This window comes from Geospiza fortis, unplaced genomic scaffold (assembly GCF_000277835.1).
Source record: "Geospiza fortis unplaced genomic scaffold, GeoFor_1.0 scaffold428, whole genome shotgun sequence".
Taxonomy (NCBI): domain Eukaryota; kingdom Metazoa; phylum Chordata; class Aves; order Passeriformes; family Thraupidae; genus Geospiza; species Geospiza fortis.
The window spans coordinates 1,688,421-1,714,679 of record NW_005054409.1 but is presented as its reverse complement, the minus strand read 5'-3'; the positions used below and the strand labels follow the sequence as shown (position 1 = coordinate 1,714,679).

Sequence of the window (26,259 nt, the reverse complement as noted above, 5' to 3'; positions counted from 1 at the left end):
GTGTGAAAGCAGCTGACTGCTGAGCTAATCAAAGGGGGATAGGAAAGGAGAAGCCAACATGAACTGAGATAAGGCACACATGTCAGCTGTGTGCCATTTCTGCCCCTGCTCATGCTTTCAAAAGCAAGGGAGGCTGTTCCTCCTCACTACTGGTGCTTTATCACAGTTCCCATCGTGTTTATCCTGTGGCACTGGAAGAACAACTGAAGAATTTTCATGCAGAAGCTGATAGTGGCTTACTGCCCAGCAGAATTTGTAGTAGGACAGGTCCCTCAGAAACTGGGCTCAGCATCTGCAAAGGTGTTCAAATACCCATCATTCACCCATCACCTGTGAAGTAAACTCTACTCTGCCTTCTTTCAGGCAAGCACACTTTGTGTGCCACGAGAGGGATGGGGATTAAAGGATCCCACACTTCTCACACTGCTCACTTTTGGGAAGGAGGATGAGCGAGAACTATCAGCAGATTTGTACTAACATCCAGACAGACTAAAATGGGCCTTGGTAACCAAAAAGAGTTATCAAAGTTGAAGGAAGCTTCTGAAAAATCACAGTGTCTTGCTAAAGACTAACAGAATTGAGTATTTTACTGGTTTTTTTTTTCTCTGCAGTTTTTCAATCATGCTTATGCCTTAAGTTATGTTTATGCAGGCATAAACAGGATTTTGGAAGAAAGAAGCTTTTTAAAGTCCCTCAAATCAGACTGAAGGGAAAAAACATCAGGCAAATGAAACACAACTGGAATGAGGCAGCCAGGATACAGCAATGAAACACATAAATAAATATATCCCAAACATAAAATAGACAGAGCTCACACAAGCATTGCAATAGCAGATTTCAAAATTCCTAGAGCAGATTGCCCTTGTCCAAAAAAATAATTTTAACTAGCTACTGCTGTAGCTCAAGGAAGAAAAACTACCTCCCAAAGCCTCAACTAGGCAGTTTAATCAGGAGGCTGAAGATTAAAATAAGGAACTGAAATAAAGGAGAAGTGAAAACAAGCAAACATCACTGCATTTTCTCTTGCATTTAAGCTCAGAACAACCTGCCACACAGCCTAAACAGAGATCAGTTGGTCTGCTGTAAGGTGATGGACACTTAGGAAAAGCAAGGGACTGATGAGGGACAGAGCTCTCCTCATTGCTATTATAATATAAAATTACTAATGAGTTTTGTAAGGATTACCTGAGGAGCAAAGGCTTTTTGGTACTAATAGAACACAAAGACTGAAATACCTGGGCACAGAAAGCTCTCCTTGGTCTGGTTTGTGGGGGTTGCATCTCATTGTCACAACAGTTGCACGGCCATTTTCACAGGAGGTTGTCACTGTTGAAGACCTAATGTCGAACAAGAGGAGAAAAGCAACATATTTCCACTACATTAAATGGATATTACTGTTTCACAGGTCTGTAGACACTCATGCAGCTGCAATATTAACAAAATACCCTTTACCAAAATGCTTTTGACTGCCAGGTGAAAAACAAACAAACAAACAAAAAAAGAGCAACAGAATCAGGGTAGGCCTCACCAATTCATTTAAATCTCAAAATGCTCTGAGATGCTACTCAGGGAACTGCTCTGGTTTTCTAAATCTGCTGCATCAAGGAGTGAACTTTGCCAAAAAACAGAGTAGAATGATTGAAAAGCAGAATCACAGGTGCTGTGGTTGGTGTGTTACTCTGCTGGAGAGGCTCTGAAATGGCACAGGGCAAAGGTTGTGGAAACCCAGGGCACCAGGAATATTTCTCTGTCTGCTCTGGGGTGCCCTGACCCCCAGGGCAGCACTGACTTTGACCCTCATTCATGGAGAAAGTTTCCCAGACTTCAAGATAGACTGGAATCCACAAAAGTGTGCAATAGATTATAGAGAGTAGTGTAGGTGTGTCACTTGGTGAGAAATGTAGGTTTGGGGATTTTTAGTATGTTGTGGATGGAAGCAAGATAGAGGGCACAGGGTGTCATCCTGGGTTTCTTCTTCATGCTTCTTCTTCCTTCTTCTTCATGGGTTTGGGTGGCATTTTGTAATTGGGCAGAAAAGTCCCCATTGCAGCTTTACTGGTAAGAAATAATAAATACCTGAGTCTGAACATGAACTACTGTCTCAAGTGCCTTCAATCCAGACACAGAGAAACTGACAACTGGTACCCCCAGTTAAAGGGGATTTAAAAGATCTTATTCCAGCATGATAGACATTTTAAGCCAAGTTCATAAATACGCTTAAAGTAGGGTCTCTGGTGTGGGGCTCAGTTTGCACAATCAGACACATAATTTAAGTATTCAAATAGGCATAAAGTGCTGATATCCAAAATCCTATATTCAATTAAGTCCCAGCTTAGAAACACAGCTGACATGAAGACCAGCATGTAGACATCTGAACTGAGCTGATCTTTCAGCTACTTACTACCCAAACTGAGGCATTCTTTTTATGAAGAGTGAAGAATGGGAAAAGCACACTAGTAACTGTGCATGTTGAAACAATTACTTTTAATCTGTAGCATCAAAGTAAACACAAATTAAAGTGACAGAAAATATGCAACCAGAAGTGGACATTTTAAAGTTCATATATGAGAAAATATGGAAAGTAACAGGACATTGAAAGTGGCATCTGGATGAATCAAAGCTCTGGGATCACCTCCTATGGATCAACGCTAATTTAGATTTGAGTAAAGAGTGTTTGCTGATTTCATGAGATGATCTTCAACATGTCATCAATATCAGGCAGATACTGCTTAAAGTGGCAAAGATTAAAGGTGGGTCATAGATCCCTCTCACAGTTTTACTTTCCTCTAAACAAATGAAGACATCTGACATAGCAATAAGCAGCACTTTTTACCTACTTGTAAAAGAAATGCACATCTGGTATTTTGCTTGGAGAGGAAGGAAACATATCTGCCTTGATGCTGATATTTTCCAGCACTGTTTCAACAGTAGCTCCTAAAATGTAAGAAATTTAAAAAAAAAAAAAAAAGAAGCAATCTATTAATGGATTTTTGAGGGGTCTATGTGTAATATTTCCTCAGTCTGAAAGCTGTGGATCTCACTTAATAGCATTTAATGGAATTACTGTACATTACACACACCTTTTTCTAACTAAACTTTGCAGATATATATGTTCCTCATACAGTCTGATTTCCTCATGCAGACATAGGAAAAAAAATACCCAAACACCTGTGTAAATACTTATTAGTCTTTTATATTAATTTAAAGCAATCACTGGATATTAAAGAAACATTAAATTATTTAGGCTAGCAAAGGACTGCTGAAGATCCCTGATGCAACCCCTCAGAGCATTTGCCTGGAGTGTACAACCCTCACACACCAAAGCCAGGTAATGACCTGAGCAATTTGCAGTACTTTGAGAGATGGAATAACCAGACTCAGGAGGATTATGGAATAATAGGCAAGCTTTGATGGCACCTTTTGGAACAAATGACAGGCTGGTGTATGAACTACATGGATTCTGGGCAAAAGCTGAAAAGGAGGAAAAACAAAGTTCTTAGAGATCCTTCCAACCCCATGAACCAAAGACAGAAAATATTGGTGCTCCACTGCAACACTGCAGAAAAAGGAGTTGTACAAAGGAGGCTGCATCCTTCCCAGGAGTTCGAAATTGAAAGAACAAGAAGTGGTAGTGGTCAGAAACTGGTGAAAAGACTGAAAAAAGAAGTTTTCCACTTGCTCTTGCAACAGTGGATAGACTCACAGACTCACAGAATGGTTTGGGTTGGAAGCAACCTTAAAGATCATCTTGTTCCAAACTCTGCCCTGGGCAGGGACACCTTTCACAGACCAGGTTGCTCAAAACCGTCTCCAACCTCTTCTTGAATGCTTCCAGGGATGGAGCAGCCTCAGCTTCTCTGAGCAACCTGTGCCATTGTCTCACCACCCTCACAGGGAAGAATTTATTCCCAATATATAATTTAAACCTACTCTCTTTAAGTTGGAAGCCACTTCCCCTTGTTCTGTCACTGCATGCTCTTGTAAAAAATCCCTCTCCAGCTCTCTTGCAGCCCCTTTAGGTACTCTAAGATGCTCTAAAATCTCCTTGAAGCCTTCTCTTCTCCAGGCTGAACAATCCCAGTTCCCTCAGCCTGTCACCCAGGAGGGGTGGTCAGCCCCCTGACCATGTTTTGGCCTCCTCTGGACTCACTTCAGCAGGTCCACATCCTTGCTATGCTAGGAAAGGCAAACTTCAACCATTTTAAAATTTAGCCACTGAGATAAAAAAGGTGCCAGAAGAGCTTGGCATCATTTCTTTGTATTAGAAAAAAAGTCAGGCTTATCTCCTTGTTTTTCAAGACAATAACTGCCCTCATTCCTCTTGTGGCAGGAGACAATATTGGCATTTACTGGCATGAATGTTTGTGAACTAGAAACCCATACCTAGGAGTGACCTTTAACAGAGCTTTTGATGGCAGTGAATTGTCAAAAGACTCATGGAGAGGGGAAATGGTGACCTGAATTACAATGTGTCTCTCACAATGAGACACAATAATGGTGATGGAAAATGGGTTTCGGTTCATGGACACATGCACAAGGAAAAAAAGCCAACAAGAATTCATGGAGAACCTCTTTTCTTGAACAAATCTGATCTCATTCCTTGAGTGCTGATGAACTTGGTTGCTGAAGTCATGTAAATGTATCAAGTATTTCACTAATTACCACATGAGGTTCTAATTAAAAAGTTAGCAGTGTACTATCAATTAAGAACACACTCTGCATTAAAAACTATTTAGCTAAGTCATTATAAAATTATCTGTCCATGGGAAATTGTCATCAAACATGGGATGTCTCCAGGCTTCTCTAGGCATCAATATTGAAGTGTGGAAATGCAAGATTAACATCAGGGATCTGCAAGTAACTGTATAATCCATGCTGGTAAAGTGTGTAGATGAGACAAAGATTAAGAGGATTAAAAATAAAATTCAGAGCAACTTGGTTGCTTGGTTCACTCAGTAAGATGGTCCCAAAAAAATCTGTATAAAATATATATATATATATATATAATAAAAATGCAGCAAGAATTGAAGGCCAGTCTTAAGAAAGAGAGATTTCCTTTGGAAACTGTAATTTTGACATCAGATCCAAGAAGCCATCATTAAATCCCTTAAGTTTGGAGAAAGAAGGATGCAGGGATTCCAAATACAAAAGTGATTTTTTATTGCCATTATAGCAAATGAAATACTGGAATACTATTCCATTCTGTGCTTTAAAAAAATATAAAGAGTTACAGAAAGTGTAGAAAGAGCCTAAAAAGTTATTTAGGTGCTCAAAATAAATACACGATAGCAAGACAACTAGAAGAATTTGGCCTATTTAATTTATCAGAAGGGTGTGACAATTCTAGTACACAAAGTATTTATTCAAGAAGGAAAACATTGGTGCGATCTGGAGAAAGACTAATAAAAAGCAAGAGCTGGAAACTGAAGTCAGGGAAATTCAAATCAGAGACAAGCCTGCTTTAAAAACAGAGACATGGTGTTTGATCAGTGGAAAAAAATACCAGTGACTGTGGCAAAGTTCTTATTTCTGGCAGTCTTAAAAGCCCAGGTTGAATGCTCTTCCAAAGATGTGCTTTTGTCAAACACAAGTTTCTGGGCTCAGTGCCAGGGAGAAAGTACAAACACTCAGTGCCTGTAATGGATAGGTGAGCAGAGCAAATGACTTCATTGTCTCATCTGGCCTCAGATTCTGGGAACTTGTGATCTGGACCAATGTAAAACTTAATGATGTGCACAGCCACGTGCTGCCCTAAGCCTCCTGATTCCTTGTCTAATTATGTCCCCACATCAGTTTCTTCTAAAATTGCCCAAGTGGGATCTTGGCACGGGCAGAAACACTTGGACTAAAGTGCCTCTCACAGTCATTGGTCTTGCCCTGCGTGAGGTGGGTACAGAACATAAAAGACAACCAGTGCTTTTTAATTACACTCTCCAGATTTTTGTGCTGAAATGCTATGCACTGTGAGACCCACCCAACCAAACACAAGGAAGAGTGAATAAAACAAAAACAGAAAACTGAAAATGTGCATAGCCCTTGCTTTTCTCCTCCAGCCATCAGCTGAACTGAAACATCAGCAAAACACAAAGGCATCTGTGCAGAGCTGCTTCACAGCTCAGGAACCCTCTCAGACTGATCCTGGGCTGCCCCTTCACCCTTCCCTCAAAGTAGTGCAGCTGCTGAGCCAGGAAGGATTTACTCTGCAGCCCTAAATACATGAGTACATTCACAACAACAAGGAGAAGACAAATTGTGTACCTAAGAACCTGTCAGCAAGGCTGTTGGACTGCAGAGCCAGGGCTGTTCGGAAGCCCTTGCTGTCTGATGGGATGATGGTGGACTGACAGACAAAAGCTCCCACAAAATTGGAAAAATCTTCTGATTCTGCAACCATGTCCTTCAGAGTAACATCTGTGATATTGTCAGTGCAAATTGCCATCTTCTTCCCCTGTGGACAATCAGGAAAAAAGGGAGAAGCTGTTGGTTGTTGATAAGATGTGAAAAAGTTTGGGAAGAGAGAGATTGCAAACTTGCTGATTGCAAACTGGATGAGATTCATTACTTTACCTTACAACAAGTTGATGTCTCTGTGTGTCTGTCATAAGAGGGACAAACCACAACAAACTGTGCCATTGTCAAAGCTCCCATTAAAGCCTTGTACAGACTCAGAAATACAATGTCACCTCTGGCAGGTGACTTATCAGAAATCTGTACTGTGGAGCACTCTTCTTTGTTTATCTTGACAGCACAGTGCTTACTTGCAGAGCACAGTAAAATGCTTGCAAAGGAAAACCCTATTTCCCTTGCCTTTAAATAATATACTGTAGAATACCTCTTTATTTGGGATTTAATCCAGATAAAATATTTTCAAAGCACAAATACATGAAATCCCTAAACAGATATATAGCCTTCAAGACTGCTTTAATGTGGTATGTCAAGATCAGTGCTAGAATCAGAGCAACAGCAATGAAAGACAAATTACCAGACTCATTTTTCCTAACAAAATGTCAAGCACTCACCACCTAATCATATGTTGTACTGTAGTACCATTGTAGTAGTTTGGGAAAGTGAAGACCAGATCCACAGAGAAGAGAAGAGAAAATATCTACATTTGTGGATCCAGATGTCAGCAGCTCTAATCCAGGTGGTAGTTAAACACACATAGAAGCCTAAAAGTATGCAAAATGCTGTAAAGAAATGTGACTACTCATTTGTCTTAACTCATGCAAATCCTTTGCTACATGGCAAAAAGACTTCAGAACTTTACAGGGCAGAGCATTATTGTTAAGTACACATGTTGGCTTTCATGGGACAATGCACAACACTGGTACTGCTCTGAAAGTCAATTTATGCATGTGACAACATGCCCTGCTTCAGTCCAAGCTCCAGACAGAGCCTGTTTAACTCACAAACTAAACACAATTCATGCCACTGTCCAAGGCTGCAAAGTCAGCACTGGGCATCTTGGCCACTGGCAGACAGAAGGGTGACCAGGGGCTCTGCATACAACATCTCCAGTGAAGCAATGAGGGACACATATGGAAAGCAGTTGCCAGCTGAAAGACCCAAACTCTTCATTTTAACTCCTTGGTGGCAGCACACAAAGGGCAGGGTCATGATGCAAGTGACTTAAAGGCACAGGAAAGAAAAGGCAGGGATGTGACAGGAATTTTCTTCTGAGCTTTATTTATGGCCTATAACACAGTAACACTGCTCTGGAAAATCAAAAGTCCTCTTGCACTGTAAATCAAGGTCCAAAGGGAATTGTTTGCACAGTATTGGTGACAACTCAGCTGACAGGGAGTCTTTGTCCTGTCTCAGTGTTACCCCAGAGCATCAGCACAAGCAACAAATTGCTCCATCCTCCCAACCCTCAAGCGCAGCTGAGCTCACCTCATTCCCACACAGGCTGATGTTAAAGAAGTGGAAGAACTTGGTCCCTCGGGAAGTGAAGCTGGGTCCACTCATCAACGAGCCCACCTGGCTGAGGTTGCTAAAATTGTAATTCAGGCTCTGGTTATCCTTGACATAGGACACCAGGCAATCACTGAAGCAGGCAGAGTGGTCCTGCAAGGCAGAGGCATCCATTAAAGAGCAGTTATGGAACAGCAGCAAACCATTCACCTCAGAGATAAAGCACGGGGGCAGACAGGACTGCTTTCCTTGTTAAGGATGAAGGGGAACTCTGTCCTATTCCTGTAACTGATCTTTCCCTTGGGATAATTCCCATTCCCATTCCAGTCCCTTGCAATCACATATCAGGACTAAAATGTTCCCTAAGCCTGGTTTTGATGATGTCTTCTGCATTAGCCAAGAGAATGCAATTTTTTGCTTTCTTTTGTTCTGGGTACTTTTAGGATCCCAATGTTCCAGCTTAAATCCCTGTAAACAGACCAAAACATGTCCTTGGTTACACTTGCATTTTGTAAAGGAAACACAAGAACAGCTCAAGAAACAAGGGCAGGATATGAACATGGCAGAAGACAGGCAGAATACAAACAAACTGAGCTGTTCTTCCAGTACCTGTGCAGCTCCTTGAACATGATAAATGTTTACTTATGCTTACAGAAACATCATCTAGCTGAGGAAGTCCCCGAGTTTAAAAGAGCAGGCATTGGGACAGCTTTGGTGGAAGTAACAGATCCTTGCCCTGTTTGTACACCGTCCACAGCACAGCTTATTGAAATTAACCTTTTTTTGAGCTGAAGTTGTCACTTTTATCTGATTATTTACAAACAAAAATTAGACTAGTGACTGTTTTTTTAGTTTTTCTAAGCCTTCTGATGTTTACATTCTTGTAAAGAACTTTCTCACACATTTTATGTAAATAACTTATTGTTTTGCATTCTTTTATGGAGGAGGAGAAATTTGATGGACTGTTGGTTTGTCCAGTGTCACTGGAGAGGTGTCACTGTCACCCTCCAATCCACTGTCACTTTTGGAAATCTATAAATGTTGGAGTCAGAAATTAAAAGTTCTCTCTTTACCATCAGAGAGCTGCGTGTCTGTGTTGTGTTATTTCGTGTCCTATAGTTGCTGCGTTGCGATTTCAGGATTTACCTTAGAATCTCGGGTCCCTCCCCTGATAATTCCCCTCCCTGAACCCTGCTGAGTGCTGTCTGTCAATCCTGGAATTGCAGAAGGGTGTCAAGTGATTGGCAGATTCAAAGGATGCCCTCTACCCCTCGGGGGGCATTGGGCCATCCAGGTGTCCTTTGTCCCTTGAGACCTCCTCTCCCATACCTGTTTGGTGGCCTCCTACCCCTTCCCTCCCCCTTCTCCCTGGGGTTAAAAAACACATCAACCACACAGCTGGAGAGTTCTGTTGGAGCTGTTGCTGGATTCAGAGGCCTGTGGGCCAGAATAAAGCTCTAGATTGAAACCCTCTATCAGAACCGACTCCTTTCCTTCACCATCACCTTAAAGCTTCTACGCCAGAGGTAAAACTGAGGAGTGACCCTCTGTGAGAGGAGCTCCATCCCATCACCACCAGAGCTCCTGCATGCCTAGACTTGCCTCCAAGTGCCCAGTTGCAGCACCAAGCCAGCCAAAAGTGTCTCTGGGGTGAAAACACCACAATGCTGCTATTTGGTTTCTACACCAAGGGCCAGACAAGCTCAAGCACGTCAGTCTGGCTATATTGGTAATATTCCATTTTATAGCAACAAGTGACATCTTTGGTGGGCACGTTGGTTATAGCCATACCCCAGTGCTCACAGGGCACATGCCTGTAGGAAAGCACTAGAAGCAGCCCCCTGAGAGCTTCCAGCCCAACAAACCCAGTCTGCCCATCTCCCAGAAAGGCTCAGGCTGGGTACCTTGTTGCTCTTGCTGCCAGGCCCGCACGGGATGCAGGCCTCCCTGCCGTACACCTGGTGGATGGACAGGAAGGTGTTGGCAGGACACTCCTTGCACTGGCTGCTCTCCTTCTCGATGTAGTGTCCTGGAGGGCAGGGCACGCAGGACGAGCCCGACTGCTCCGAGCCCAGGGCACAGGCCCGGCAGGAAGAGGCCACTCCATCCACTGCGTTGGTCACCGTGATGGAGTAGATCTTGGCCATGTCATTGATGAACTGCCTGCTCTGGAACGAGAGCCAAGGAAACCACCCTGGGGGGGTGTCGCCACATTTCTCTTCACAGAGAAAAGCAAGGCACAATTCTTCCCGAGAATATTTCTGGGTCTCACATTCTCTGAACATCAGAGAAAGAAAACACAACTCTTATCTCATTTGCTATGCCTGTGTTTGTGCCACAGTAGAATGCAATATGGAGATTGTTTACCCAGAGTGATGGTGTTTTGTTCCCTTGGCCTATCAAGGCCAAGTGTGTGTGTGTGTGTTGAGACTGTTGGCTGACAGTCGCGAGATTCTGTGCAGGTGTGTGCAGAGTTGAGTGCTTGGCAGATTCAGGTTAGATGTAAAGTAATATAGTGTAATATAGTATAGAATAATATAGTATAATGAAGTAATTAATTAGCCTTCTGATAAGATGGAGTCCTCCTCATCATTCCTTCCTGCCAAGGGGATCCCTGCAAATACTATACCCGGTGTCATCACACTGGGGACACCACCCACACCTCTGTGCACCTATTCAGGGATCAGCTTAGCCATGGCTCTGTCCTTGCTCATGGATTGTTTATGCACAGCTGCCTCCCAGCTGTGCTTTATGGTGAGAGCCACTCATCCCTTATGGGAAACCTGTGAGCTCCAACAGAGAGCTGGAGTTCTGGCAGAGAGTGTCCAAAGAATGCTGTTTTGTAAAGCCCCACACATAAAGAAGTACTTACATCTTGGCCTTCATTTATTCTCTGAAAGGCCCAGGTGAATGTGAAGGAAGCATTTTTGGAGATGATGTGAGTGTAGGATTGTCTTTCTTTACTTTTTTCCCAAGATTCCACCACATTGGTATTTTTTCGATTAACATCCTACAAAATGGGCATAATTTTAAAAAAAAGGAACAACAAAAAAGTGTGGTCATGCTACACTAAGCACCAATGTTTTATGATCTAGAGATTAGCATATAAAAAGGACTCCACAACAGCATTTAACATTTAATAAAGCAAACATACTTATTTTGTTTTGCACAACTGACAAATTTTCAGACTGTTCTAAATTGTCACCTAATTTCCACTCAATTCTCTTTAAATTAAGAGCGGGTTCCTTTAAAGAGCCACTAAATACCAAAGAGAACCAGCTTCCCCTTTCAGTGGAAGGGGCAATGGAGCCATTGCAGATCCATTTGCCTTCCTCAGCTAATGGACATTCAAACAAACATCTGTCTGCTGCTCTACTGATCCTCCAGGTCGCTGACAGGATCAAGTGTAAATTTCCAAACTGTCCTCTTCCCATCCCTCTATCCCAGATCTTGATTTCTCACTCTGTTACTACAACAGCACAAGAGACACTGACAATTTCATCACTCAATTTAACAAGGGAAAAATTGGCTCCTTAATGTCCAATGATTACTTTTAGAACAAGCAGGTAGCCAGGAATGGTTCACAACTCACGTGCTGGAGGAATTTCACTAGGTCATTCATTAAATCCTTCCTGCAAGGGCACTGCAGATACTAAACTAATGCCATGCTTAATCATAATAAACCAAGTGCAACTAATCACACCTATGCAGAGTTACTAAAGTGACTTGTGCAATACCAAGCTCAGCCCCCAGTGATGGAGAAAGAGGTCTCACTTACTGCCATAAAGTACAGCACACAATCTGCTGAACAGATGGTCTCAAAAATAAAAGTAATCCGTCCGAGTTCTGACCCAGTTGCTCCTGTCACTGATGTTGGAGGTCTGTTTAACAGAGAAGGGACAAAATATTTATACAGTGCTCTCCAGACAGGCAGCAGTCAATCCTTCAAATTCCTTTTTGTACAGTGAAGCCATCAAAGTCCTGTCACAGAAAACCTGTCCTTGCAGAATGGTGGGAGCCTCTGCACTGAGTATTGGGTGCAGCAGGGTCATTTTTTAAGTGTCTAAGTTCTTTATTGCACACTTCCCTCCTTATAATGAACACCCAAATTTGCCCATATTGGTAGGGAGCCTTATTATTAAAACACATTACATACTTCAAGTGATTTACATGTAATTGCATCTACCTCAGCTGGAAAATAGCAGAGGGAATGTGGGGTTCATCTTCCACACCTTGCTGGTCTCAACATTCAGCACCTGGTCTGAGCTAGGAGTTTAAGTGTCTCTTTTGACAGGGACACCGCAAGCAGGTATTTCAGCCTGTCTGAGGGTTCAGGAATGGTGGCATTCCCATTCTCCTGCAGTGCCTGCATCTCCCCACTGGCTCCAAGGGAAGCACAGACTGTGGAGGCTGCCTGGAGCCACAGGGCAAAGTAACTTGGGTTTCACTAAAATACTTTTAGGGCAGGCTCCAGCATCCACCCCATGGCAGGTTTAGAATAATTTAGAAACAGAGGGATGGCAATATCTTTTCTCAGTTTCCAGGCAGACAGCTGGCTGCATCTTGGACTGAAGCAAATACTGCTAAAAACCAAGGTCCCACACACTTGCCTGCTTCAATGGACAAACTGGGGACATGGGAATAAAATTCAAGATTCCTCTTGTCTCTTACTCATTGCATTATTCCACTTCAGAAAGTAACACTCAGATTATCCCTGGGATAGTGTGAAAGAGGTATAAGAGACGGAAATAACTGAGAAATAGATGAAAAAATATCTCATTCCTTACTTAAATCCTGGGATGTGCAGGCTCAAGATAAGATAGTCATTGTCAGAGCCTCCTGCCCCACTCTGGATGTGATCACCAGCCACCTCCCAACCTTCACAAGACAGAAAAAGAAAAAAAATTCAATAAATGGGTGGCAAAGGAAATCTATGTTACCATAATTTTTAAACAATTCAGTATGCCAGTGTATTTTAAAGATGCCTGATACCAACTACAGAACAATATCATGATGATTTGAATGAAGAATTTTAGCAATTGTGTGAACTGCTGATTTTACAGGCAATTTTCACCTTTCAAATCAGCAGAGCAATTGATATTCCCTAATCTGTGCTGTGCAGCTCAAGGGGGATAATCCATCTGATATCTTTCAGCTTTAAAACAGATGAATCAGTGAATCTGTGTGTTAAATGTTAAGCACATACTTCAGTTCCCCTCTGCTCAACACGCATAATTCAAAGCTTGAGTTGCACCAGTCTGACAGGGTGGATCAGGCTGAGGAAAATCTGTCAGAGAAGGCTGGAGGAGTCCCAAACAGGATCACTTTCACCAGTGAGCTGTGACTGCTCTCTGCTGCAATTTTAGCACATGTGCAGAGAGAAAGCTATGAGCACTAAAGGAATAAAATTACAGACTGTAATTAAGTTTTCCAAAAGAATTATTTGTGACCTCGATGGGCACAGTTATCACAAAGCAGAAAATGAGACAAACTAGGGAGAAGACAAAACAATGCTTTTTTCCAATGGGGATATGAATGCATCTGTAGATGCACTAAAGCCATCATGGGATAAGTCTTTGCTGAGGGAACTTCACAGAGGCTGCAGCTCCTGCCCTCCTCTGGTATACAAGAGATTTTCTATTCCTTTGTGATACTGTGACATTGCTTCCCACAGGAAATTTCAAGCCTGGTGCAACTAAAGGAAAGGGAGAAAACTGTGCTGTGAGTCATGCAGCCAAGAGCACACTCATTTTTGATGGGTGCTCCATTACCACAGGGATCCATGCAGGAGGAATGGGATCACACAACACAGGGAGTTTGGCTCACCGTTCATCCCATCACACTTCGAGTTGCCAACATTAAAGCAAGATGTCTTCATGTTTCCTGGCAGGATGTTCCACCACTTGTACTCAAACCCAAGAGCTGGCTCAGTCCCAGCAGGGCAGGCTTTGCACTCTAAGGGTGAGAGGGCAGAAAAGGATATCACACAGCCAAGGCACATGTCAAACAGTGCTTTGAAGAACATTGATACTGCTTTTTTTACTCTCTGGTGCAAGTAATAAGCAAAGAAAATAATTTATTTCTTTGTAGTTAAACAGTCAAAGACTTATCAGGATCAGAAGAGTAGAAGTGAGATCAGCATTTTGTAAATTATAGATCATAACATTGTGTTAAGTAATCTGCAACTGGTCCCCCAAGTCACACTTACTTTTTAATAGATTCAGCTGAAAGTTTGATAAACAAGAGTTCCCCCAAAATGCTGTAGGGGACCATTGGGCCAATGCATCTCACAATCAACAAGGCAGAGTTTAGGCTAGACAATGTTGGCAAGGTATTCATCTGACTGGGCTTAAAATTAGGTTTTTGCAGGAAAGAATTTGGCATGGATAGGAGAATGGTTGAGGAGGAATTGCTGACTGGAAAATTCTGATTCCCCTCTCAGAGTCCCTTAAAATAACTCTCAGAATGTTTGTATCAGCCAAGAAATGCATCCAGAACACAGCAGGTCAACTTGGAGCAGTGATCCCTGATAAGAAAGGACTCAGGAGAGAAAACAGATATCCACATCCTGCTCTCCAATGTTATTTAACAAGTATTTAAAGCAAAATTAACACTGGCTTATGATGATGTGTCACTAAACTAAGTCACATGCAAGCAGATGACTGCTTTTGGAGACACACAAAAATTTTGCAGACTCTTACCCTGTGTCCCATCTGAAAATGTGCCTGGTGGGCAGGGAGTACAGGAAGATGAGGCATTGTTGTAAAAGCCAGGATTGCAGGGTGGACAGTCCTGCCTCTCTCCAGAAGGAGGTAGGGTCAAGGCATCAGGAAGATCTTCTCTGCAGATCTTGGGTTCAATCCACTTGTACATGATCTGAGTCTGGAAGGAGGAGACACTGAGCTCACACCATGTACCATGAAGTTTTAGGAATAGATGCACCAATGAAAATCCCCCTTGTAAACTAAATTAGGGTGTTCCCATCGTTTGAGGCCAAAACCAGACCTTGCAAACACAGGACAATAAAAGGAAGTGCAGGTAAGGGCAGCAGAAATGACTAGGTTCACAGGAGATTCCAAGAGATGAGGCTTTAAGGACAAAACAAAAATGTGAAGCTTAAAACAATTAGTATTTAATTAGTAAACTTCCTATTTAATTAGTAAATTTAATTTCTCTTTAATTAGTAAATTTCCCATGCAAGAGGTTCTGAGGAACATCAGATAAATAATTATAAGTGGATATGCAATCTGTGCATTTCAACCCCACTAACACAAAATATAACTTCTGCCATATAAAAGCTCTTTATTTGGATTAGCAGAGAGAACCCCAAGTTCTGCATTTTTAATTCATACTGGCCTGTTCTTTGAAAAGTCCCCAATTTCTATCCTGCCATTTTTCACCTATTGAGAAAATGTCAAACCCATGCAGGAGCTCTCCCCAAGCCTCTCCAATTCTTTGTCATCACATAAGGAGCAGTTTATGAACACCAACTTGAGTCAGTCCGTGGTGTTACCATGCTGTGACCTCTTCATCATCACCCCCCTTTGAGGACATAAGGTTCTGTCTTCAGGAGAAGCATTGGGTGAGATGCATCACCCACAAAGTTGTGTTTCAAATTTCATCTGACTTTGTGTCTCTCTCTGAAAGGGCTTTACATCTCAAGATGAAACCTAGCAGAGTTCCACAGCTGAGAAATCCAACTGGCAAGAGTTTAACCTGTCCCTATTTCCCACTCTGAGTACTTCCACCCTTTGGTCCCAGCAATCAGGGACCTTTGAGGCTGGAGGCTCAGGTGATGGAGATTTCACCCTATGAATTTGATCCAGACCCCCTGTCACCCTGGGTGTTGAGCTGCTTGCACTCAGGGTTAGCCCTCTGGTAACACACAGCACCTGAAGCATTGATCCTTCTTGAAACTATTTCAAAGAACAAGCCTGAGTTTCAAAGAAGCCTCAGTTCAGGCTCAGGCCCTGGCTCCTGGGAGCTCCAGTGATGCTGAGGCTCTCACTCTCCATCCCTGCCTGTGCTTTGTTCCAGCCATGCCTGTGCCAGGTCATGTTCCCTGGCTGACCCATGGACACAATGTCCCAGCTCAACACTGGTCCTGCCTTTTCTCCAGGGACTTGTCTGGCCACCTTGGCTGAATCTGGTCACTGGCACAGGGTCCTCAAGCACTGAGGGACTGCTCCTGCTGCCAGAGTGGCACCTCTTCCTATGGATCAGCCTGTCCTTGCAGCTCCTGAACACTTGGAGGATTTTCCAGAGAATCACCTCAGAAGTGCTCCAGCAGCATCAGGGTGCACGGTGTTTAAAATAAAAAGGCTCAGGAGCTGGCAAAGCACCTGTGTGGCTGCCCAGAGCCCAGATACACCACTGCCTACCACAGGAATCCTCCTGCATCTGAGCAGGGAGAGGAGGGTCAGAGGGTGCCTGTGGCCATGTGGTGAGGGCTTTCTCAGACTGGGGCTGAAGCATTCAACTTGGGGTTTTTAAATCAGCAGGTAGATGAAAAGCTGAGTAAAGTGCATTGATCCCCAGAGGTCCCTTCTACACATGGAATGGGGCAGCTGAAAGGAGACAACAATCTATTGTTCAGTGAAAACCTGGCTTATTTTAGCAAGCATGGATCAATAGGCTGGTCCTTTACAGCCACTGTTCTCCTGTAGATGGCCTGCAGAGCCAGGCCCTCTCATTGAGCTGCATCACATGGAGAGATGTGGAGTACAGCAAAGCTGAACCAATTTCCAGACATGCAGAGCAGTGAAACCAATCCTGAAACTCAGCCAGTATCTGTGTGCCTGTCACACCTGCTGCTGTCATTGCAGCTGGACAGAGAATGCTGGCTGCAGAAAAACCCACTTTGCATTCTAATGTTATCCATCAGTAAAGGGAAAGGCCACTGGAAAAGGGTCAAATAACAGGAGCTTGTTCAGTGTCAGGGAGACTTGGACCACACAGAGCAGTGACAGAACAACCCACAGGAGGCTGCAATTAGAGATGTACCTGGGGGTGTAGCCATGAACACTGCTGCTGATTTCTTGAGTCATTAGACACAGTTAACAGAGCAGAAATCAGTGAGTCAAGACCAGGTTGCAGAGCCTGACAGCTCTGGGGCTAAATTCACTGATGCTTCGTTATCAAATCATGCAAGCTCTCAGCTGCATTTGAGGAGACTCCAAAATACCCAATCCTGCCAGCAAATATTAGGCCAGCAACATACAGGTGTTAGGGAATTTGACTATTTGCAATTCCATCTGAGAGATGGGATCTAAGTGAGAGATGGGAAAGGAAAGACATGAAATAGCCCTGACCATGGGCTATAGGAAGCCCACACCTCTGTGGGCTTCCTATAGCAGTAAACAGCAGTTTCTTCTCCAAATTCCTCCAAAAATTCCACTTGACTGCTAGAACAAAGCCAGGCTGCTCCACCAGGAGGTCCCTCTATGAGAGACCAAGTGAATTTAAGGTCTCTGGTGAAAAAATGTCCTGAGTCCAGGTGATTTGAGGCATCCCATGGGACAAGCACATTACCAGCAGCTAAGCTGACACACATGAACACTCCAGACTTGTGTATACCATTATTTTACCTGACCACAGGCAAGAGTTTAACCTGTCCTTTGATGCTAAAACCAAGGGACATGACAAATTCACACCTATGCAGCCAAACACTCCTCCACCTGAAATAGAGATGGTTGTATCCAATGCTCCTGGGCCATGGTATCACCTGAATTATGCCTGGGACAGTCATTACAAGCTTAAAGTAGGCCAGAAAGATTATTAACAGATAAAGAGATGGGTTTATGCTGGGACAGTGCTTCACCCTGTGTTCCAGCAGCATGGAAGTATGGAAGCAGCCCCAGTGACCCCATCAGACCCATCACAAGTGCAAAGAGCTTATCATCTCACCAAAACACATCCTTTAGGCAGACCCATTATCTGGCAGATTCCTACAGAGGGATAAAGGCTGCAGAGAGGGCAGGCAAAGGACAAACCCAAAGCCACAGATTCAATACTGAAAGCAAAATTGGGAAAGTAATTGGGAAATGGATTCCTGTAAAGAACTACCTTGCTTTCAAATGCAGAGATAGCAATAAGGTCAGTGATCTTTAAAATAGTATCTTGCCTTCTACTTACTTTTCCCTCCTTATCACATGGGGTATGGATCTGGAAAAAGTCTTTGCTTGTGCATGGAGGTCGCTCCATGCATGCACTGGATCCCTCCTCTAAAAGCAAAGGTGAGAAAAAGGACATTAAATTATCAAATGGTCCCTGGAAACAAACTTGAACAAGCTTGAAATCTGGAGGTTAAAATGAGTCAGCAGAAAATTATAAAACAAAAGTGAAAAATCAAGCTTTTAATGGTTTCTGCATGAACCTTCCCCTGAAATGAAGCAGGGGAACAGGGGAAATACCAGCTGTGAAATACTATCACACTGAAATTCACTGATTCAGTGTATGCAGGGACAGTTATTAGGAAGAAGTTTTTTAATCTGAGGATGGTGAGACACTGGACCAGATCACCCAGAAAAGTTGTGGATATCCCATCTCTGGAAGCAGTTAAGGCCTGGTTGGATAGGGCTTTGAGCAAACTGGTCTAGTGAAAAATTCCCTGCCCATGGCACAGGGGTTGGAATGAGATGATTTCTAAGGTCCTTTCCAACCCAAACCACTCTATGATTCCATCAAACCTTCCCCTTTTCAAACAAAAATTTATACAGTTTACCAAGCATGGAAATATCTTCTCACTTTATAAGGAACAAAACCACTCGAATCCTGTAGAAACTTCCTTACAACACTGGCCCAAGTTTTTCTCTTGCCAGATAATGTTGTGATATTCCATTCCCACTGTGAGCAGAGGCACAGCTCCCCAGGCATTTGCAACCATTGGTGATTGCAGGTGCTATGGTCAGCAAGTGATTCTTCAAGACCTTTCTAAAACTACTATAAAGAAGAAATCTGAAGTCCTTTTGACTATGAAGAATAGATTAGGACCATGTCATTTGAAGATCACTACCTAAGCATAGCTGGAAATGCAGAGCACTTTGGGTCTAGGTTTTGCATCTAGATCACCCCATTTCCCACCCCCACAGGAGGCAGGGGCAAGGCAGGAGAGTGTTTGGAAAGGGCATTCCTCAAAATGTGTTAAGGCTGAAGGCAGTGATGAAGCAAATTCCTGTCATTACCAACTCAGAACACAAATTACCACGAGAGGGCACAGCACCACTGCTCTATCCTTCAGAAGAGCTATCCCTTCCTCCTGCTCATAAAGGTCTCCATCCCTTCATGTTAACACTGATGGCACTAACAACGTTTGACTGTGGCCCATTATGCATCTATGTGCCATCTGCATAGTTTGGGAAGTCAATCATTTCCCCTTTAGATATCAGCTGGAGGCTGTCACTGCTGCATCTGAAGCAGCCCGTGACTGCACATACTCAGACCTTCTTGCTTTTGCTTGGTTTATGTACCTGCATAGTACATTTCTTCTTTACACTTGGTGCACTCTTTAGCCCCCTTCTCAGAGTAAGTGTCTCGTGGGCACACCTGGCAGCCAGAGGCACCTGGTTTGTCACTGAAGGTACCGGGCTTGCACGCGAAGCATTCAGATGTGTACGCAACTCCTGTAAGAAAAAATCTGGGTAAAGCACTGAAAGAGACTGTGAAGAATGTGTATTTTATGATTGGCTTTTCACAGATATTAAAATGAATATTATATGTGTTGTGTCAGAAAGTAATGCTGTATTAATTCTCTTAAGTAGTGTGTTAAATATAGTTTTAGGTTATAACATTATGTTAAAATAGAAACTGTGCTATGTAAGATACTTTTTTTAAAGAAAGGACTTGCAGCGAGATAGCAGCCACAGGACACCTGAATCTTTCAGAGAAAAAGAATTTATTGCCCTTTTATCAGGAGAAACGAACTTCTTCCGGCCTCGAAGGCGCTGTCAGGATTCAGAGGAAGAAGTTGACACTGACCAGACAGAATCCTGTGTTTGAATGGAATTTATGCATCATGTATGAAATGTATGAATATGCAACAGGTTATTGTTTTTAAGGGTTAATCCTTTGTTAACATGGGTCCTTTTTCAGGCTCGTGCTGCCCAGAAAAAGGTACCTGGATGTTCATAACTCTTTGTCTCTATTGTTTCATATTGTCCTAATTCAAATTGTCCAAATTATTATTACTCTAATTGTATTACTATTTTTATAACCATTTTATCACTATTAAACTTTTAAAATTTTAAAAACAAGTGATTGGCGTTTTTCACAGAGACCCATCTGTAACTGCTGCCTACCTGGGCTTATGGCTGACAGCAAACCAGCTGTATAAAACAGCATAAAAATCACACTCAGCTTCACCACTCACTTACGACACTTTGGCTTTGCTGACCCATAATTTAGGTCTTTAATCTTGATACCTCAATTAAAGTCTGACACATCTAAGAACCTTATATGACACTTCCAGTTTTATTACACTTAGCCCAGGACCAAAAGAGCAATTCCAGGAAAAACAGATAATTTGAATATTAATTCAACTGTCACTGTTATGATATATATTCGTTTATCACTGTTGAGAGGCTTACCAATAACCACCTTCTTTCTATACTACAGTAAAGAAAACCTATTTATTCCTTTTTCCTTATTTGCTAACCCAGTCTTCTCCAGTAGATGGCAACATCTTCCAGATAAACTAATTTTTCAGCCTTTCCTCACTGTGAAGTATTACTGTTCTGTTTCTGCTCTTCAGAGGAGGACACAGGGAGCAAAGGGCTTTAAAAAAGCCACTTCAGTGCTGTAGGCACAGCAGTAGAAATAGTACTTGGCAAACATTTTGACAAAAGAGTGAGATAAAACCTCAAAGACAAATTCTACTTACCTTCAATTGTGATGTTCTTCACTAAAACCGGTTTTACAACTTTGGAGCCCATGAGAATCCCTGTTGTTCTCCAGTATAATATATTGCTACCTGATTTCAGAGTTACCTGCAACAACATATGTGAGTTAGCAAACACCCCCTTGCCAAGACATTGTTTTATTTCCTACTTCCATTCAAACTTCTTGCATCCTAGCAGCTTTTCCTGTGCTGTTCAGTGGGTCAAGAGGTAATGGTAAAACAATAGACAGATGCTGTACAGACATATCTGAGGAATGCCAAAATGTGCTTTATGAAAATGTTTCTCAACACCCCAGTTGGAAAAACACCAAGAGGTGTTTCTGACCTTGTTGCAAGCAGAATTTGGAAAAAGCTGTTCCTGTCTTTATCCAATTACCCCTGGCACTCAAGAGCTTTTATCTCCAGCCTTATGTTCAGATATAGTCAATCAGTTTGTTTTTAAAACCTTGAGATACCCTTTCATAAAGAAACTCATCATGATCCAGAGTTTGAAAATCCAGTTAACAAGTGAGTTTTGTTTATAGGTTTCAAAAATCAGGCTCTGTCTGCATGTAACACTACATTATCATGACCAGTAAGCCAGGCACAAACCATAGCTATCTCCAGCAGCAGTCTCACCCCTGCTGCTCACTTCTGACTGCAAACAGCAAATGAGATGCAGAAAACAACCTGGTTTCTGACTGCCCTGACCCACTTGTGTTCATGGCGTGGTGCAGCAAGTGACTGCACAACCCCTGTGGAAGGGTGATGGGTTGGTGGCATCAGAGCCAAGGTAAGGGGCAGTAGGAAGGCAGGAAAACTCCTCCAGCAGCAGTTTTTGTGCCTTCTGCCTTCAACTCGCTTGTGTAACTACAGTGTAACTCTCATGACTAAAAACAGCAGGTTCACCAAGCCCCTGCCTGGCCTGGTGCTCCATATCTACTAGCCCAGTACAAGAAGTTTTGTGCCAATAGCAGGATTATGGCCTGAAAGTGCTGTATTTTCACACAAGAAGAGGAATAAACTCTACCAGCATAAGGGTCCAGGATAATGTGATTTACAGCAGGCCTGGCAGGACCACAGTTTTTGTTCACCCAGGGTAAAGAGCTGAAAAATTTAGCAAAGTGGAATACAGCATATTGTATCTTCCACACCCAAACATCTGCTACCCATAAGGGCAGAGGAGACCTGAACTATCATGGGTACCAGGGGAACTGGGACCATACTGAAACAGGCATCAGGTTGTGTGAGGTGGGGGACCCAACACAGCTCCAGCAGCAGGACCCACCTGCTGAGAGCAGAGACTGCAGCACCTGGAAAATTGTGCTCACAGAAGACACCTCGAGAGGATTTACAGGAAAAAGCCCTTCAGGACAGCCAGAATAATCATCACACCTAGCTCATATGTCTACATTTCAGCCAGCCATCCCAACAACTTTCACAGACAGTGAGGACACTTGCACACCCCTGAAGAGGAGCTCAGATGGAACCATCTCCTGTGCAGACTGCCAGCATCCCTCAGCTCACCCAAGTCAATGCCCTGGCCTTGGATCTACCTCTCAGCTCATGCCACTCACCCCTCCTCAGCCAGCTTTCCAGCCTCCCACTGGAACCTGCACTGGCCTTGCACCTGACCTAATAGGCACTCCAACCAGAGCTGGCTCAGGAACACAGTTTCTCCTCCAGGAGGAAAAGCACACCATGGAAAACAGAGTGTGTGCTGCTGCCTATGCCCACAAGAGCCTTTTTCTTCTGGCACAATGTCCCCTGTGCTGGGCCTTTGCTGATATGGCTCTGGGGACAAGGGTGTGATGGTGCAGTGGGAGCCAGGCCTCAGCTGATGAGCTGGTCTGCACATGATCCTGTGACTGTGATGTTCACAGGGCAAACTCAGCCCGCCAAAGGGCTCCTATCCCCAACACAGACAGGCTCATATCCCTGCTGCAGAGCCACCCTGGTGCTGCCAGCTGGTTTTTCACACAAGCCCCCATGGAGCAGAGGCTGGGTGCAACCCAGCTCTTCTGCACACACTTGGGAATGAAATGCCCATCCTGCTTGTCCCCACATGCACACCCCACTCCCACTGCTCTGCCAAGGCACTGAGAATAATCTTGTGCTCTCATGAGCAAACAACTGTTGTACAAGACTTCAATTACAATCATGCAGAGTGGTTGTGGCATGCAGATTTGCATAAATCTATTCAACCTCATAAAACACTTAATTCAAAGCCCAGGGAAATCAATACAAAGTCTTGCATCTATATAATTTCCTTTGGGATCAGCTCCTTAGGGAGCTCCATGACTTTTCCCCTCTGTGCTAGGAAAGCTCTGCTTCTTCAAATGCATTCACAGGAGTTGGCCCTTGTTTGGTGTCTGGACAGAGGAAATTACAGACATTTATAAATGGAAAACAGCTTCATGAAGGAATTTTTCACACACTTACAGAATGAGAGCCCCATTCCCCGTTGTCTGTGAGCTTCACCCATTTGTCTGCTGTGGACTCCATTTCTTTGCACTGGTCATTTTGAATCTGTTAATAAAAACACAAGATCAGTGACTACAATCAGGTGCATCTCTCTGGCAGCACAATGACTTCTGGGAATGATAAAATTCAGCTCTGTTCCTCTTGTCTGCATATTTAGACAGCTGCCTTACTTGTGGCAAGATAAACCCTCAACTTTCAACATCTGCTACAGCTTAACAGTGCCTCCACCACCCCCTCTGACACAGATGGTAAAAAAAGAGCAGGACAAGATGATCTCAGGCTTGTCCTCATGCTATATGGGCAGACAAGGATGCTGAGCATCTTGTCTTGCTGCTTCCTCATTCTCCTGAGCCTACCAAGACTTAATTCTGTAAAACCCAGAGGTTTCTAAGTCACAGGGGAAGCAGGAGTGGATGGGCCAAAGCCGAAAGACAAAGTGTTTTCTCTACAGACAATCTGTTCTTTGCCTTTGGCCTGCTGCCACCTGACCTAGGGATGAGATTTGTAAAGCTATCAGGGCAGAGGCAACATGCCATGGAGAGTCTGTCCTGGCAGAAGGGGGAGGCTGGCTGTCCCTTGCCTGGGTCCAGGGCAGCTCAGAAGCATTTCCTTACAGCAGGGTTTGGTGCAGCTTTTTGTTCTTATACCTTCTCAGATGAAAAAGTATCAAGGCCCTTTGAGGCATGAGATCACACACTCAGCTTTTACTGCACCAGGGAGAAAGGCCACTTCAACACTTTCACACACTTGACCTGGAGTCAAGGATCCTCCTTAAAGTTGCTCCAAATCAAATCTGAAATAAGCTGTGCAACTCCACATCCTCCAAAGCATCTCTACACTCAATTCCCACCTAGACCAATTGCATTGAGGAAAAGAGGTGTGAAGAAGCACCTGTGTAGAAGGAAGATCCCTAATTATCTTGTGCAACCTGAGCTACAGCACCCTTTTGTTTGGTTCCCACCTGCAAAGAGGAGGTAAGAATATTTAGCCTCTTCTCAGCAGATGTAAAGGGCTTCAATACATAAATAGAGACAAGGAAGGGCAGATAAAACACCTCACCATTTCCCAGTAACCTGCCACTGCCACTGAAATGCCACTGTCCAGAGCTAAAGTGTCATTGTTAAATATATTTAAGCACAAAGGCATGCTAGAAGGGAAAAAATGACTTTTATAGGAGAATTAAATATGGTTTCCCTGAAATACTGAAGCTGACTAGGAATTTATGGGCATTTCTATAAAGGGCTGCAGCACTCATTGCTTCTTGAACAGAGGATGATAAATTCAGAGAAGGAGAATGAGTGGGATATGGACAAAAGCAATAATCAAGAAGCCATTTTCAAAGCCAGTGCTCACAGAAACAATATATTTGCAGATCTGCCAGTCAGTCAAGCAACTGGAGCTGGGATTCATAATCCTGGCACACTCACCTGACAGCAGAAAGCATTGTTGCTGCTTTCTTCCCATGAAGAAGGCAGGGTAGTCTAATACAAAACAGAAATGGCCAAATAACATTGCCTGCAGTCTGTTATCCAAGTGCAGCATCAATTCATCACACTGATGTAGCAGCATGAAGGTGCCTCCAACAGGCAATTTTTGTCTTCCTTTTCTGGCTCTACTATGGATAAGATACTTTGCACTTTTTCCCAAACTTCAATAAATATTAACCAACACCAGCTAAGAGTTCTCACTCCTGTGAGGTGCCATGAGCTGTGTCTTTCTCATGAAAAACAGAGCTTTTCAGACAGATAAAAGGGCAGTAACAGAGGAGACTGAAAATTTCCAGTCATCTCCCTCTCTGAGTCACCCTCCCATCACATTTTTTTCTGTCCCAAATGGCAGGTACAACATGACAAGGACAGTGGAATCTTCAAAAAGAACCTCAGTAATGTGGGGCACTTACACCCCACTGCAAATCCTGGTGCTGGGAACCCTCCAGCTCGCTGGGCAGCAGCCAGTCCATCCAGGTGGGCAGAGAAGGGCTGCCTTCCCCATTCTGCTCACTGCTGACCAGACAGTTTCAGCAATGTGAGCACACCATGGTGCAAGCCCAGCCAGGCTGTTCCCATGTCAGAGCTAATGATCCCCAGCCCCTCCTTTTCACAGCACGGACACATCCTCAGAGACTAATTCCTACTGAAAGCCGCCTGAATTTCTCCTGCTTTTCTTTTCATCTTAAGTACTAAATTACTAGGACACAAACTGACCTAAAACTAAAGGTTTCCACATAGCACTACCTTGCAAGAAGTTTTTTTAAATGTCAAGTCCCTTCAAAGACATCTCCAGCGAGACACCCCTAAATAGGAGCATCTACCACCAACACTGTCTTGCAAAAGCTGGACTAACTGGGGCAGTCATAACCCTAAATGGCAAAATCCCAGTGCATGGCAGACAGAATCAGTTCAGACTGAGTTTTGAAGATTAAATAAATGCCACAAGACAGTAGAAGTGACAGAAAGAAAAGCAGATTTTTTTTTCTATCATTCAGCAATAACAAGTTATGGGCATGCAGGGAACTTAAAAGGGGGAAAGCTGCTGCTAATGATCTGGGGTGAATTCTTACAAATAAGGTTGGATTCACCATTTAAAAGGGCTTACAAAAAATTCAAAGAAGATGTTGTTGTCAATATACTGGTACTCAAAGAAGACAGAGCCAGATTTCTTCAGGTGCACAGCGTAGATGAGAGAAACTGTACAGTCATCCCTGTTTGACTCGATGTAATTCCCTCGAGGCGTCCATGAAGAGCTGGTGAACATAAACAAAACAAGCCTCAACGGAGATCACAGATACTGAGGAGACTTTTTGTACACTACTACACAACAACATGTTACATAATAAAGACCCCAGAATCCCACAACAGCTAACTGCAGTGAATTTTTAAACTTATTATAGGATCTCCATTTGTTTTTCAGATATAGTAAATATATTAATTTTATTTTATATCTTTATATATAATTTTATGCAACATTTATCTATTTATTTTATATAT

The 26,259-nt window shown here is 43.2% G+C and overlaps 1 protein-coding gene across 2 annotated transcripts in view; it reads right to left on the bottom strand.

Moving 5' to 3' along the window:
• KIAA1324L (KIAA1324 like) overlaps window positions 1-26,259 on the bottom strand; it is a 65,032-nt gene that overhangs the window by 6,476 nt on the left and 32,297 nt on the right. For both annotated transcript variants that reach the window (XM_031061332.1, XM_005426291.2), the window contains exons 4-18: window positions 25,868-26,015; window positions 23,231-23,317; window positions 20,792-20,897; window positions 19,383-19,535; window positions 18,049-18,137; window positions 14,616-14,796; window positions 13,741-13,869; window positions 12,702-12,792; window positions 11,693-11,795; window positions 10,787-10,924; window positions 9,819-10,082; window positions 7,894-8,067; window positions 6,259-6,448; window positions 2,838-2,934; window positions 1,236-1,337 (exon numbers count right to left, since the gene is read on the bottom strand). In XM_031061332.1, coding sequence (XP_030917192.1) covers window positions 1,236-1,337; window positions 2,838-2,934; window positions 6,259-6,448; window positions 7,894-8,067; window positions 9,819-10,082; window positions 10,787-10,924; window positions 11,693-11,795; window positions 12,702-12,792; window positions 13,741-13,869; window positions 14,616-14,796; window positions 18,049-18,137; window positions 19,383-19,535; window positions 20,792-20,897; window positions 23,231-23,317; window positions 25,868-26,015 — 2,052 coding nt within the window. The remainder of the gene's footprint in view (window positions 1-1,235; window positions 1,338-2,837; window positions 2,935-6,258; window positions 6,449-7,893; window positions 8,068-9,818; window positions 10,083-10,786; window positions 10,925-11,692; window positions 11,796-12,701; window positions 12,793-13,740; window positions 13,870-14,615; window positions 14,797-18,048; window positions 18,138-19,382; window positions 19,536-20,791; window positions 20,898-23,230; window positions 23,318-25,867; window positions 26,016-26,259) is intronic.